The sequence below is a fragment of the Gopherus evgoodei genome, chromosome 8, assembly GCF_007399415.2.
Source record: "Gopherus evgoodei ecotype Sinaloan lineage chromosome 8, rGopEvg1_v1.p, whole genome shotgun sequence".
Taxonomy (NCBI): domain Eukaryota; kingdom Metazoa; phylum Chordata; order Testudines; family Testudinidae; genus Gopherus; species Gopherus evgoodei.
The window spans coordinates 73,336,600-73,352,822 of record NC_044329.1 but is presented as its reverse complement, the minus strand read 5'-3'; the positions used below and the strand labels follow the sequence as shown (position 1 = coordinate 73,352,822).

At 39.1% G+C, this 16,223-nt stretch overlaps 1 protein-coding gene across 2 annotated transcripts in view; it reads right to left on the bottom strand.

The window, feature by feature from the left end:
* Nucleotides 1-16,223, bottom strand: part of COL11A1 (collagen type XI alpha 1 chain) — a 234,636-nt gene that overhangs the window by 21,525 nt on the left and 196,888 nt on the right. For both annotated transcript variants that reach the window (XM_030573460.1, XM_030573461.1), the window contains exons 54-57: nucleotides 13,128-13,181; nucleotides 938-991; nucleotides 250-357; nucleotides 110-163 (exon numbers count right to left, since the gene is read on the bottom strand). In XM_030573460.1, the coding sequence (XP_030429320.1) occupies nucleotides 110-163; nucleotides 250-357; nucleotides 938-991; nucleotides 13,128-13,181 (270 nt within the window). The remainder of the gene's footprint in view (nucleotides 1-109; nucleotides 164-249; nucleotides 358-937; nucleotides 992-13,127; nucleotides 13,182-16,223) is intronic.

Sequence of the window (16,223 nt, the reverse complement as noted above, 5' to 3'; positions counted from 1 at the left end):
CGACTTTAGCTATGTTATTCACTTAGCTGAAGTTGCATAACTTAGATTGATCCCCCCCAGTGTAGACCAGGCCTTTGACATAACATTGGAAGGAAGGAAGGATACTCACCATAGGACCAGGTGGTCCATCCTGACCTGATGCTCCAGGTAGACCTTGTTCTCCCTATAAGAAACAATTAAGATTTCTTAAAAAGTGGATATACAAGATAAAAAAAGATAACAATATTGCTATATACTCAATGAACTTACCACAGGGCCAGGAATACCACGGAGACCCTCTGGACCAGGCTTTCCTGAAGGTCCCTGAGGACCAACTGGTCCTGTTTTTCCAGGTGCACCTTCTGACCCAGGTTCACCCTACAAGGAAGCACATATCAGATCACATCATTAATGGAGTTGATTATCCATGGCTCGGTATGGGTGCACAAGTGAGACAGAGGGCACAAGGAATTTTTCGCACCCTTTTCCATGAGATGATCACAGTCTGAATCTGTTCCCCTCAGAGCAGACTTGGCCCCTGACTGAAAACTGTGATAACCTGCCCTAAAGTTTATGAGATGGACATGACCATGTTCTCCCCTTCTTTTCTGCACTAGTGAGATGACCTGGCCTTGCATTTGTGAGCAGCACACACAGCAAACCATCAAATACCTCTAGAAGCTTCCTTCCGGGGGATGCCTCTGTACTGCCCCCTACTGTAGACTATGCATTAAATACAAATGAATTGTGCAGCAAAATTAAAGCAAAAGAATTTCACAATTTATATATTAAATTTAGGACCTTTAATTTGAGTTATTTACAACTTAACTGTGATTACTTTGGTAGGTTTAAAATATCACATACAGTCTTTAGAATAAATAGCTTAGAAAAAGCATGATTTAGTTTTTGGAATGGTTTTTATATTTCACTGTTTGGAACAAATGGTCTTATTTATTACCTTTGCACCTTTTTCACCTTGTCTGCCCTCAGCACCAGCTGCTCCAGGGGGGCCCTGTAAAAGAAGGAAAAGGTATAAGGTATGAAATAAATACTGGTTCATAATTATAGTATATTAAAATTATATTAAAGTGCTGAAAATATGATCTGAAATGTTCTTACAATTTCCTATAAATCAGTGAATAATAAAATTGGCAAATGTTAATAATAATATAAATAAAACATTTCTTGACCATTTTATCAATAAAATGAAAAATCCCTCTTACCCCCCATTAAACCTTTTTTTTATTTTCACACAGTTTATTAGGAGCTTACAAAAAATAATTGACTAGAAAATCAGCTACCTTTTATAAACACAGAGCAAAAAAAGCACTCCAAATAAATATATAAGATGAGCATTTACACATCAAAAGACATAGGGAAATTTTATAAAAGTTAAGGGAAAAGGCAAATAATATTATGTACTAAATGTGGGATTTCCAAACATGCTGAATGTCTGTCTAAATCCAATCCAACTGAAGTCAATGGGACCTCTACCATTGACTCCAGTAAAAAACCTAGGTACTATTATATTGTGCCATTGTAAGGCTAATGGCTCATGATTCACACATCTTCACCCTCTAAGTCCTCTATACATCTATTTGTCTAAAATGTTAGGTTGCAGTTCTGGGTGTTTCTGCCCTGGATTTTGCTCAGGGCTGCAGTAGCAGAGTGTTGTGGAACAGCGATGAGGTTTAGCTATAGAGCCACATAGGGGGACTTGGGAAGGGCATGCCAACGTTCTGCGCAGCTACAGACATTACTATCCATTTTTAAAGGACATTTTTAAAATATAAAAAAGAGAGTTTTCTCCTCCCAAACCATAAAAAGTTTAATTTTCAAATCAGGGGATTTATATATACAGTTCCTGTTACTAACAGAAGCTGTATATGAAACTTTAGCATACTGTACTGAAAATACTCACCTTGAATACCCTTAAATCTTTAAGATAAGAGACCACCTGGTTTTCATACAAGGCTAGTTTTTAGCTTGAGAAAGTTCTTCATTACAACCAGGTATTTCTTGCCTATAGCCATCGGCTGAAAAAATAGAAACTTGGAAAACTTTCTCTGTAAGAGTCATATGTCCATCTGTTTTATGAACAGTACAGAATATACAAATTGCTTATTTTTAGTTCTTAAAATGTTCAGTAATATGAACAAATCCAGTAATTTCTATTTACATTCTGCGCTTCCATTCAGAATGATCAGGGATTGAGCCTTCAGAAAGGGTCAAATTCAGAACTTAAACAGCAAATACATTTTCAGTTTTATGAATGTGTGAATAGTTTTAAAGTTAAACATATACCTAAGTTCTTTGTTGGATCAGGGCCTTGTGACAGATGTGGCAATCTCCTGCAATACTTTGGGAGGTTTTACTTGATTAAGTTTATGTATCATAGTGTGCCAGGGATTGTATGTAATTCTATGGGGGAGACTGACCACGGCCCTCCAAGAACTAAGAACATTGTGTGTGTGCTGGGGAGGGGGTGGGGGGAAAGTGATTGGCAAATTCACTCAGGTTGTAACATCTCCAGAGATTTATTACTCCTTCGAAAGGCTTAATCTGGAATCTCCAGTGACTAGCAGACAAAGAAGGGACTTTTGGATAAATTACGCAGATTAAACTGACTCAGAGCCTTCTTCCTGATCCAGCAAACAGATGTAACAAAGGAAAGGGGGGCAATCCTTAAGGAAGGGTTGGATGGACTGACACCTGACAGAACCGAGGATTGGAGTTGGGGTGATCTCTGGAAAGTTCATTAGCATGTGTGTAGGTTCTTTTATTGTTTTCAATATATATTTTTCTGTAATGATTTTACCTTAAGCATAACTGTGGTTTCTTAGAAAGAGCAGTGTGATAACGTATAACTGTGGCCATTTATGTTGTTTATATCCTCTGGAGAGAAAGCAATATAAAGATGCCGGCAATTTAGATCATCTGGCTTGCTGAGAATAACACAATGTAGAAAGGAACTGCACAACCTGGAAAAACCCCAGTCAGGAGGGAGAGAGACATAGGTCTCTGCCCAAGAGAGGTGATGATTGAGGAGCTGTAAGCCAAGAATGGTTGCCCTTGCTGGACCAAGCAGGTGGAGAGGAGGAAGAAATACAGGTGGGGTTGCCCTGAACTACGACAGACATCGCTCCTCATTTTAACTTAACTAAAGTCTACTTATACTATGGCTGAATTTGGCATGAGCTACGTCACAGCCTGACACATTATGCTGTCTATTACATTGATGCATATCTAGAGCAATTCCTGATTTACCCTAATGCTCCAAGTATTTATCATGAGTACGGAACCATCACTCATTCACTACAAAAATGAAGCCATCTCTCTGATGGAATGTAGCACCCATTATTTTCCAGCAATACTGTATAAAATTTTCCGCTAAAAGGAGGAGTGAAGTAAGCCTTTCCCATAGAATTTACTGCAACCAGAATTCAATTATCCCAAGTTGGACCTTGGCCACTCATTGTGGTTAATACTATCTACTCGTGTGAAAAATGTTGTGGGATTTTTGTAATAACTGCTGGCTCAGTTTTACAAAGCAGCAGCACAGCGCTCCCTAACTACAACCGAAAGGGCTGGTTTAGCACTAACTCAAAGTAATAGGAGGAATATATAGTGTCCCCTCACCAACACCTGGTAGCAACAATATCTAGTTTTTATTTTTATTTTTTTTCAGGTCTCATATCCAACAATGCTTAGCTACCAAGAGCTGAGAAGATCATAGCTCAAGATGATCATAAGTAAAAATTATTAGCAGGAATATAAATGCACTTAGAAACATTTTAAAGACAGGAAGATTTTCTCTATTATGAGCTAATTTACGCATTGATTCTTTTTACCACTTGATAGTCATTTTTGCTTAAGTTCCTAAAAAGGTTAAAACCAACCCTTTTCATTTGGAGAAGCTGAAAGGAGTTGAGTGCAGTAGTGTTTACTTGAGAAATATGTTCCCTGAATAATCTAAGCATGCAGCTGCAACATCAGTTAGCAGGGCTAAAAACACTGTGATCGCTAAATTATAAATACAATGAATCATGATTGCTAAACAAAAGGGCTGCATTCACTATCAAACAGTGCTAACGCTGCATCAAGTGCAAAGTGGCTAAATGAACAGCACTTTCTAACAGACTCTGATTGCTGGCATGTAACAGATGGTGCTTCTGCAGAAGAAGACTGCTAATTGTTATTTGTCTTACTTTCCTAGTCTTGAATTGTTGTAGTGTATGGTAAATTTTAACTGACACAAAAGTTCTCAATAACAACTTGAAATTAACACCTGTTTTTTTCCCAGCTATCACAGTAATGTTTATGACTTTATGCTATGCTTCCACGTGGACATATTGTCAGTTACATTCCACACATGCCTCTGAAGCAGATAAAAGAAACTTTTCCCAATTTTGATGGTATATTAACATTGTAGGTGGATTTTCTTGTCTGCATTTTTTCTGCTTCAGAATTTCCTTATAATAATTTAAAAATTCTATGCACAGTCATCACTCATCTGATTGAAATATGCTTCTTAGTGAAGATAGCACCATTAATTATTTTCATGACACATAACCACTGTTCAGCTATTTGTTATGTTCAGAATACCTTCTGTGTATTTTTACTCAAGGGAATGAGGAACTCAGCTTCATTTTCTAGTGCAGTGGACATCCTGATGAAGCAGCAATATGCTATACTCACAATGGGGAAAAAAAACTACATTTTTTTCAAAATTCTGCCTATTATTGAAAGTGACATGTAAAAGGGTCTAACTGACCAAATAGTTATCTTGGTTTCTGATTTTCAAATGTCAGAAGCCTGCTATCACATACCATCTAAATCTATTATCTTATGGAAAGCAGGCTGTATGCATTCTGGTTTTGAACAAAAATATGGCTAAATCATATGCTGACTTTCCTACTTTTCTTTAACTTTTTACCCTTACATTTTTAGAGTGATGCATGGAGTTTTAGCTGCAAGTGATCCAGGCATCTACTTGATACCCATAAAGCTAATATGCCAGAATGTGAGATGACATAAGGCTGGAAAACGCCCCAAAACCTTTTCAGTAAAAAGCTGAAAGGAGACTAAGAAAAAAAACACCCACTGCTTGAGAGTCCCAGTTCAGTCTGCCTGCTTTAATTGTTACTGAGTCTAAATACCACTTGTCTTTTAAGAAAGTAATGGGAAGTTAGTATCCCATTATTCAGTGGCATCCTTTCTCCCTTCCTTTTTAAACTTCACCAGCCAAAATCAATTAATTCAGATCAGATAGTATGGGCAGCAGCTAGTGAAACATTGCAGAATCTGTATGTGCCCACCAAAGAATTTATTTTGGAATCAACAATATACTGCCATGGTTTAATCACTGATTGATTTTCTGGAAATTAAGATAAATGTCCAAATCAAGATTCTGAACAATGAGATACTTAGCTTCCTTTCAGATTTTCAGCTTGTCACCATTTTGGCTTACCAACCACATATCTGTCAATTTTTGTGGCCTTTCTACTTAATAACATTATTCCACTATCTTTAATTGAAATAGTGAAGCTGAAAAAGAATGCATCTCTTTGGAAACACAAGGCTTAAAAGAAAATGTTGGTCGCTCCAACCCATTATTATAAACAAACAGAAAAGGTTGGATGGCAAAACTCTTACTGTCCATGCAGGAGCGCCTCCAGCTTTTTTGGTGCCCTAGGTGGCGGAAGGTCTCACCCCTGAAATACCGCCCCTGACAGAGGCGGCGGAAGGTCCTGCCCCAGAAATACCGATGACGACCGAGGCGGCCGAAGATCGAGCTGCCGTGTTCGCCACCCCCCAAATGTTAGCGCCCTAGGCGACCGTCTAGGTCACCTAATGGGTTGCGCCGGCCCTGTGTCCATGATAATTTGGTGCCTCCTTGGTTGCCACATAAGAATAATTAGCATTATGAAGTACTTTCCATCTTCAAAGCATTTTACAAACATTAACTGCTTCTTCCCACACACTTGCAGTGTAGGACAGTTTTATTATCCTCATTTTACAGATGCTTAATTTCACTGAGATAGAGGGAGCATGTATCAGAGGGTGTGTGCTGACTTCCGTCAGGATAAACCCTGTCAGAAGCTCCTGAAAGTAGGAGAAAAAGTAGCCATAGTATCCCCTCCACAAGGACTGGGTACCATTCATACAGTAAATGGTAATTGCAGGTGTGGAGGTATGGCCAGGGCAGTGATTGGACATGTCCACTGAGCTGCCTCTGCTAAAGGTCTTTTGTTGGGGGTGTTCTTATACATTAAAATACATAAATAGATCAGATATGTAAAATATACAGTAAGTTATTACTGCCTCTTTGAGGCCCTTTTTCAGTAAAGTACTTAACCAGGCACTTAAATCCATTTCTCTTCAGAAAAGCACCTAAGCACATGCTTAAGTCCCCTACACTTCAATGGAACTTAAGCACATGCTTAAATTTCAGCATATTCTTAAATGCTTATTTGAATCAGGGCCTGATTCTACTAAAAATATTAATCCCTGCTTCAACCACTTAGCATGCATTTCTATTTGCATCATGACATTTACTTCTTAAAAATTCCTTTTATTCCCATCATGTAGGCTACAATGACTGAATAGAAAAATATAATGCTCTGAAATATTTCATTTAGCTGCTGCTAAGCTTCTTTCAGTAAGAGAATATGAAACTGCTCTTGGCTTTATACAGCTAGAATAATCATTTCAGCATTAAAATTCCATGCTTTTTTATTGCATAAGTTGTCCAATCTACCAGTACCTTAACAAATGTACACCAAAAATATCACAAAACCGAGAAGAATATATGTATTGGACAAATTACAATTTATTTTTCTTTCTACCTTGAATAATAATTAGGGTATTCTCCTATGTTTATACATGGTTGCTCACAATCAATATTAGCAAACTATTCTGGGCTTGCCTAAGGAACAGTAGAAAATATTTTTGGACACACACCTTTCATTTTGGAAATACTTCCATTCCTCATTGGAGCCTGAGAATTTGAGATTGTTCTTTTTTTTTAAAGTAGGTGTTTAAACTGATTTTCCCCATATATGTTTGATAATTCTTCCATAGGTTTAATCATAATGAAATTTCTTAGAAAAACCTATAAACAGGGAAGCAATTTACACTGAATAAAATTTAGTTTGTCAACAAAATGTCCCTGGATTATAAAAATAAAGAGAGTGTGTAACAATTCTGTATTGCACATCATGCAAAGTCTCATTGGATGGGATTTCCAAAAGTACTCAGCATTGTCCTAAATCAGCTGTCATTGGAGTCCATAGGAGTTCATCACTGGATTCAACAGAAGCAGAACCAAGTCAATATTGAGTCCTTTATTAAAAACATATTGAATGGGCGTGACTTTCTAATCAACTGATATCTTAGGGCACATAGCTCGCCTCACTCCTCTCTTGTTGTGCATAATCTTGGAAAACTAGAAGATCTGTCCATTCAAACCATGAAGTTGCTACAACTGAATGTTTCCATTGCTAGAGCTGATGTCCCTAATTTTCTAAGCAGTGTGCCCACAAATTCATGCTAGATTTGCATGCACAATTACTATGATTGCTTGCACAATAACTATTAAAATGTGTGAAGATTTCTGAACATACATTTATCTGATTTGATAAAGGCATACAGTTATGAAAATTAGAGCCCGTAACACGATAATAATGGTCTAAATAAATTAAAAAGCAACTATTGTACTCAAGAACATATTTAATGATTTTTACCAACTATATAGATGATTGCCATCAGTGTACTGCCACAAAATGTTCTTAAAAATGAAATGGTGGTTAGCTGACTTAGTAAAATATAGAGTATTATTATTGTGAAAATAAATGTAAATGTAGTATTTAGTTCTGAAGACACACTGCTGTCTCATAAAAACAGCTACTCTACCTGAAGCTGTTCAGAACTGCATGGTGATATATATCCCTATAGCCTGAGCTCAGAAAGGTGACTTTAATGTGCATCTGAATATATTAACTATGACACTCAGAATCTTCCATTATTTGGTCAGCCATAGGCTGCACACTTTCTTCTGCTGAAGACTAGACCAAAGTGAACCAGACTTTCATTGTGTCCGTGCTAGAAAAGTGTGATGCACTTTTCCTGGGAATGCCCACAAAAATCTAGGGATCTTCAGCTGTCACATCATGCACACTTCTTAGTATGTATTGCTCAGAAACAGCATACCACTCCGGTGCTCCAAACATTGCACTGGCAAGATGTTCTATTCCAGATCCAGTTCACGGTGCTGATTCTGAACATCAAAGGCCTTAGTATGCTAGTGTAATGCCGACAGACCCTGGTCATCAGTGGGTGGGATTGAACCTGGGAGCCTCTGGCTGAAATTCCCCAGGCTGAAATTCACAGCCATTGGCCCTAAATTTGGAACTCCCTACACCAGAAATCAGGAGCTAAAGTCTTCTATGACACAATGGAAAAACCCATCTTTTTGCATATGTCCTTGCCCAGGATATTTGGTAGCTGTTTAACTGGGGCATCGCCTAAGGAACCAATTTAGGATTGATAATATTAGGATCCAGATTTTTCTCAAACTGAGAAACCTAAAGTCACCTCATAAGCATGATTTACCATGACTGGACAGAGAAATCAGATTCAGGTAAATCCCTACCCATCCATTTTTTCAGCAGAAAGAAAACATGTTAATGAAACAGGGAACATCAGGCATTTTGGATTAAACAGTTTCATAAAAATGGAGTGGGGAATATCTGTGTTTGTGTTCATATCTGACATACAGTAATTGATTTTGGATGAATGGGGGTGTGTGTTTGATTTGGAGGGAGGGGCAGCAGCAGCAATAAGTGATTTGGGGCAGTGATAGAAATGATTTGGGGAAATAAATGAGGAGGAAAGGCAGGGATGGGATTTGCAAATAGAAGAATGTGACTGGAAGGGAAAAGGAGGATATGCAGGAGGAAGAACGAAAGAATGAGAAGAGGGGAGAGCATGAGTGTGAGCGAGATGCTGAGATAAACCCTAGGGCCTATAGTGGGGTGGTTACCCGCGTCGGCTCTTCAGGGCTTAAAACAGCCCTAGGAGAGGGCTGTGGCTGGGGCAAGAAGCCTGGGCTGATTGGGGGAAAGCAGGCTCAGCTGTGGCCATGCTCCAATCAGGCCCAGCTGGCCCCTATAAGAGGCAGTGGGCCAGGAGCCCAGACAGTCTCCCTCTGCCTGTAGAGGGAGAAGGGCCTGGCTGCAGGGAGCTAGAGACAGAGTACCTGAGTGGAGCAGTGCTGGGGACAGGCTGAGGAGCTGGGGAGCTCCAGCCTGCAAAGCCCCAGGATGCAGCCTAGCATAAGGTCAACAGGTACTGGGGGTTGCAGAGGGCAGCCCATGGGTAGGCCAAGGCAGCAGGTCCAAACCTAACCTTGCCAGTGATGAGTAGGCTGAGACTGCAGTCTGCCCCAGAGCGTGGGGCTAGATGATGACTGGCAGTATCCTTATACTGAGGCAAGGTGGGGATAGAGGGTTGGGAGTTCCCCAGGGAGGGGAGACCCAGATCAGAGGTGTACTGCTAGCGGGCAGCACCCCAGTTAAAAGGGCACCAAGGTCCAGGGAGGGACACAGGGGCCAGAGGACAGGCAGGTCACCAGCCTGCAGACGGCGCTCCTAGCTGGAAAAAGAGCTAATTCCCAAGGACAACCAGCAGGAGGGCCGCAGGGGTGAGTCTGCACCTCGACAGGCCATTGAAGAATGTGCATAGATGTGAATGAGTGGTTGAGTGAGAGGAATTGCTCAAGGAAGGGAGAGTAAAGGAATATTGGGAAAGGGAGGCCAAATGAGGATAATGGGTGAGAGTGATGAATAAAGAATGAGAATATGTAAATAGAGTAGCTGAAGGAACCACACTTCAAGTATTAAATGCAAGCTTAGACTGCTTGTCATTTCACAGAAAGAAAAACAAATTAGAGGGAACATTGCTTTCCAGTAATATGCAGTCTTCTTGCCACAGATCTCCACCTTCCCAGAGAGTAGCATTACGATTGAAATGGCATTGCCTCCTAATCAGGAAAATAGGACGTTTGCCAGCACTTCCTGATGAAGCAGATTCTACTGTATTACTGATTATGTTTAGCAAATAGTATTTTCAGATTTTTGTCTCTAACAAAAATATGAAGCCTCAAGTCCTACATTGTCTCTTTCAAGTATAACAGCATAGAATTCTTTATAACCAGCAAAGTTTCACATATTCATGTAATCTAGAATCTGCTGCTACAAAGTAATTTCCTAGAGAATTCAAGAATGTGATTACTTGGCAAGAGTAATACATAGTTATTTTGTTCTTTGTAGGAACACTAAATTGGAGTTGTACAATGCCACAAATTAGAAATGGAGTGATTGATTTTGTGTTTTTACTCTGTATTTTTATCTAAACACAATCACACAGTATATTTATTTTGCTGAGAATAAGCGACTGCCTTTCACTGTAATAAATCAGGAAGCTGTAATCTGGTGTAGAACAAACATATTAATTGTTAATATTCAATTGAGCCATATTCCAGTTCTTCTGATAAGATTTTTAATGCTCCCATAATCACATGAAGCATTATAAATGTGTTGTAAATTGGTGGTGCAAATAGATAAAACGCATTAAGCATGTCAGTTCACTCAAGCCTATTAAATAGACCAATTTAACTAATTTTTTAAAACAGCTTTCAGTTTATGTTTAATGATACCATTCTTTTTTTAAGTGTAAAAACTGCATCTAATTGCCTTCTGAAGCAGATCTAAAGTTTGATGCATCTAAAGCAGTTCTGCAAGCATAACATTTACAGGTTTCTATTAGCTGATCTGTAAGGCTTGTGAAGCTTCAAAGACCAGGAATAATAGAATGACTTCATATGTTACAGAAATGGATTTTAAAGCACAGAAACTTTGCTGAAGTACTTATTTTATATCAGATGCTAAAAACCTAAGATCTCTTCAATAACTCTAAGTGTGGAACTATTTACACACATTACATTGTAGGAGGCACCATAATGGATCAATCTATTGATCCACCTTGTCCAATATCTTACTTCAGTGGGAAGGTCATATCCTACTTCCCCCACCCTTATGAACCTGGCTAATTTGTGCAATTTCTTTCTGCCCCCAGTAGTTGATGGCAGGTGCCCTGAAACACAATGTCTTGTTTTATTATTTTAGTATCAGCCTTTAGGCATTTTTGACATCTGCAATATTTTTCTTTATTTACAGATCTCCTACGCAGGATGTCTGAAAATACCAGCGGCATAATATTCCACTTCAAATAGGTGACTCTACACTGGTGTGCTGGCAGAGCTTATCCAATAGTGTATTTGAATGCAGATTTTCAAATATGGAAAAGGGATTAACATATGTTAACGGTTTAAGAGAATACATACGTGTTTGTGACAGGGTACTATTTGTAGTGCCCTGGTCCAGCACTGGGAAAAGTGCAGGCTAAATTGAAGCCAATTAATCAATTTTCTTTGGAGATTATTGACACTTGGGTGGCAACTGCTGGGCTCATGGGACAATTGGGTCAGGAATTGGGAGGATACAAGGGGGAGAAGGAACAGAAGTAGAGGGGAGCTCAAAGGGTGAGTGTGGACTGAGGAGGGAAGGCTGTGTAGAATCTTTCTCTTGTTGTAAGTCTGTAGTATGCTGTTATAGTTTGTAAGGAAAAAATAAATACATACATGATGAAAAGGGAAGAACCTGATGTGTGTTTGTGACTGCGAGGCCACATGAACTGGACAGGCAGTCTGGTACACTGCTCAGTGTCAGAGGAGCCCTGTGACAGTGTTACTGTACAATATAAAGTGGGTGAACTATTTTGTCACAAAAGTTGTAAACAATATTGATTAAGCATTGAGAAACTAGCTGAATTAATTGACATTCATTTTTTAAAATTGATTCAGCTGAAACTGTACCGATTCTCACTTCTACTGCAGGGAAAAACATGCTACCTCTGAAAGCTGTTTCTTACTTTCTCAGGAAGTAACACATTTGGGAGATGGAAATAAGGCCATACTAAGATATGAGCTTGACTGTCCCTTGTGTCTATGTTCTGCTCAGTGTTGGCAAGAAGGGGTTCTTGGAATTTGGCCAGCCCCAGCATGAAATAAAACAGCTGGGTGCCGCTCTCACTTACACTACTGCTGAAAGGTCCCTAATGTTTCAGGAGCATTCAAAAATTGCTTGAATGTCACAAAAATGTGTGACTTTCACAGAAGTGTTAACAGTCAAGAAAAAGAAAAGATATTAAACCATACTCATTTTAATAATTCCTGTACCATGCAGCAACCTCAGCAGCAGTAGGGGAACCTTTCAGATTCCCATTTGTTCTTTCTGGAGAGTTTTGCTTTTAGCTTCTGAGCATTCAGACAACCATATTTTTGGAAGATGTAAACGATCTTCTCAGAATTGCAGCAGAATATACCAGAGTTGAAAGAAGTTAAGTTAATATTACATCAAGAACTAAAAACACAATAGTTTGCTGTGTTGAATACAGAAACTCCTCTTAGCTCTCAGAAAGATGTTACACAAACACTATTTTGACTGCTGTGCCCATTCTGGCCAGACTGTGATGACCCATGGAGGGGAATAGCTTAAGGTGGTTCCTCCTCTTCCCCTCAGCATATAGACTTCCTACAACTGCAGCCCCTGCACTTGACTGCTCCCTGCTAATATTCACACAGAGGGGGCAGTGCCCTAACCCCATTTCTCCCCCTCTCTACGTTGGACATTGAAGCTTTCCATCTGTGGACAGGCTACAAAGTATTATGGACTGTACCAATGGTTATGCTCCTGTCTTTGCACCAGCATGCTCCAGGAGGCACTGGGCCTCCTGAATTTCGGGAAGGTGATATGCTTTTCTACTCCTGATGTGGCTGTGAGGCACCGGCCTGCAATCAAGCCAGATATAACATCTTTTTCAGCACCTACTTTTCTTTACTTTCTCTCCTGATCATCTTTTCATGTTTCTGCTGTTGAACAGTGAAAAGACCCAAACTTTTAAAAGCTAGAAACAACATATAAAATAGCAATAACATTGGTAACAAGTGCCTGAAATTGTGTTATAGGCTCATTAAGACACAATGTCTTGACCAGAGAAATGTACATAGACAAAGAGAGAAGACTTACTCTCTTCCCAGGAGGACCAGGTGGGCCAGCTTCCCCTGAAGGACCTGGTGGACCCTGTAATTGTAAACAACCCGAATTACTATTTCATGGAATCTTGGTGAATGTCACTAATGAGCAAAGGTTACTGACTTTCTTAAAAACAACAAATATATGTTGCAATTTTACAGTGCCTTTCATTGGACAATCTTGTCCAAAGTGCCTTGACAGTAGGTTAAGCTCAGACAAGTGTGTAAAAATGACACTTCCTTTCTCTGCAAAGCTCTTTCCTGGATCTGGGTCCTGTTTAGAGTGTTACCTGCTCATGTTATTGAACAAGACAAAATTGTACTGTTTTTTTGCTCCTTTAGCAACAGCAAAGCATCCCAAGTCAAAAGGTGGCTGTACAAAGAACAATATAATAGCATAATATGTTAGCCTACTGTCTGATTCAACTAAAATGAGGTTATGTGCTTCGATTGTCTTCACTCATGTACAGGCTTCTAGAGTGATGAAGCAGATCAGATTGTTACTGAACTAGGCACCACTGATGTTAATTTCGTATACACTTTCATTATAATTCAACTACTTTTGTTACTTTTTATATAAAAGCAAACATTCCATGGTACATAATATTTTGTATAAAATGAATTGTTAAAAATGAAGGATTAATTTCATCACTGATGTAATTCTACTGAAATTACTAGAATTATAACCAGGGCCAAATCTAGTTCAACAAATTAATATGAATATGCCAAAGAGATCTAATACTACATTACTTTTTTTTTTGTCTTAGCACTTAGTTTTTTAAAAAATTCTATAAATTCTATAGTGTTGACCAGAACAAATCTTTACCACAAAAAAATAAACAAACAAAACATATGTAGGAACCTCTAATTAAATAATATAGGAAATAAGGTAACATTAAAAAAACAACAACACTGGGCTTGATTCTAAACATTGAGCTATGTCTATGCAAACAAAGCATATGTGGAAACTACAGTAATGGGATTAATAGATACACCAATGACAGCCAGAGATGAGTGTTTTTCTTTGAAAGAGGATGTAAGCCCTCATGGGAATTTTCCATAAAAAAACAAACCAGTTCTTTTAATCTGTAGGGTTCTGATCTAACTGAAGACAATGGAAGTACTCTTGTGGAAGTAGATTGTAGCCCAAGCTTGGAATTTAAAAAGGATCCTAACGGACTTAGTTACCCAAATTCCATTGATATTTAGGACCTAACTCCCTTAGGATCTCTTGGAACCCATGGCCAAGATACACGGCAGCATGGATGTTTATTTTAAAAGAAACCTGCATCATTAAAGGAAGAAAACTTTCTGAGAAATCAAGTCTACTTTTTCGTTTAGATACATGACCTCATGTAAGGCTTGATCCTATGTTCACTGAAGTAATTGGCAAAGCTCCTACTGACTTTAATGATGCAGGATCAGAGTCTTATCTATTATCTACTCAAAATCCACACGTATATTGCATGACAAACTGTGATAAATTTGATGTTCATAGAAATGGTATTTAACTCTTTCAACTTCAGGTTAGTTGGTTCTATGAGTTATAAAGATCACTGCCATTAAAATAAATAAATAAATAAATAAATAAATTAAATAAAAAGTTTACTTTAAGAATGGCCATACTGGGTCAGATCAATGGTCCATCTAGCACCGTATACTGTCTTCTGACAGTGGCCAATGCCAGGTGCTTTAGAGGCAATGAACAGAACAGGCAGTCATTGAGTGAGTCATCTCCTGTTGTCCACTCCCAGCTTCTGTCAGTCAAAGGCTAGTGACACACAGAGCATGGGGTTGCATCCATGACCATTGTGGCTAATAGCCATTGTTGAACATGTCCTTCATGAATTTATCTAATTCTTTTTTGAACCCTCTTATAATTTTGGACTTTACAACATGTTCTGGCAATAAGTTCCACAGGTTGACTATGTGTTATATGATGAAGTACTTCCTTTTGTTTGTTTTAAACCTGCGGCCTATTAATTTCATTTGGTGACCCCTGGTTCTTGTGTTAAGTGAATCATAGAATCATGGAATATCAGGGTTGGAAGGGACCTCAGGAGGTCATCTAGTCCAACCCCATGCTCAAAGCAGGACCAATTCCCAACTAAATCTTCCCAGACAGGACTTTGTCAAGCCTGATCTTAAAAACCTCTAAGGAAGGAGATTCTACCACCTCCCTAGGTAATAACCCATTCCAGTGCTTCACCACCCTCCCAGTGAAAAAGTTTTTCCTAATATCCAACCTAAACCGCCCCCGCTGCAACTTGAGACCATTACTCTTTGTTCTGTCATCAGGTACCACTGAGAACAGTCTAGATCCATCCTCTTTGGAACCCCCTTTCAGGTAGTTGAAAGCAGCTATCAAATCCCCCTTCATTCTTCCTTCTACATACTAAACAATCTCAGTTCCCTCAGCCTCTCCTCATAAGGCATGTGCTCCAGCCCCCTAATCATTTTTGTTGCTCTCCGCTGGGCTCTTTCCATTTTTTCCACATCCTTCTTGTAGTGTGGGGTCCAAAACTGGACATAGTACTCCAGATGAGGCCTCACCAATGTTGAATATAGGGGAATGATCATGTCCCTCGATCTGCTGGCAATGCTCCTACTTATACAGCCCAAAATAACGTTAGCCTTCTTGGCAACAAGAGCACACTGTTGAATCATATCCAGCTTCTTGTCCACTGTAACCCCTCGGTCCTTTTCTGCAGAACTGCTGCCTAATCGTTCAATCCCTAGTCTGTAGCAGTGCATGGGATTCTTCCATCCTAAGGCAGGACTCTGCACTTGTCCTTGTTGAACTTCATCAGGTTTCTTTTGGCCCAATCCTCTAATTTGTCTAGGTCCCTCTGTATCCTATCCTTACTCTCCAGCATATCTACCACTCTTCCCAGTTTAGTGTCAAGTGAAGGAGTAAATAAGATTTACTTTTACACACCATTCATGATCTTATAGACCTCTATCATATTCCCATTTAGTCATCTCTTTTGCAAGCTGAAAAGTCCCAGTCTTTTTAATCTTTCTCTATGGAAGCTGTTCCATACCCCTAATATTTTTGTTGCCTTTCTCTGTACCTTTTCCAATTCTAATA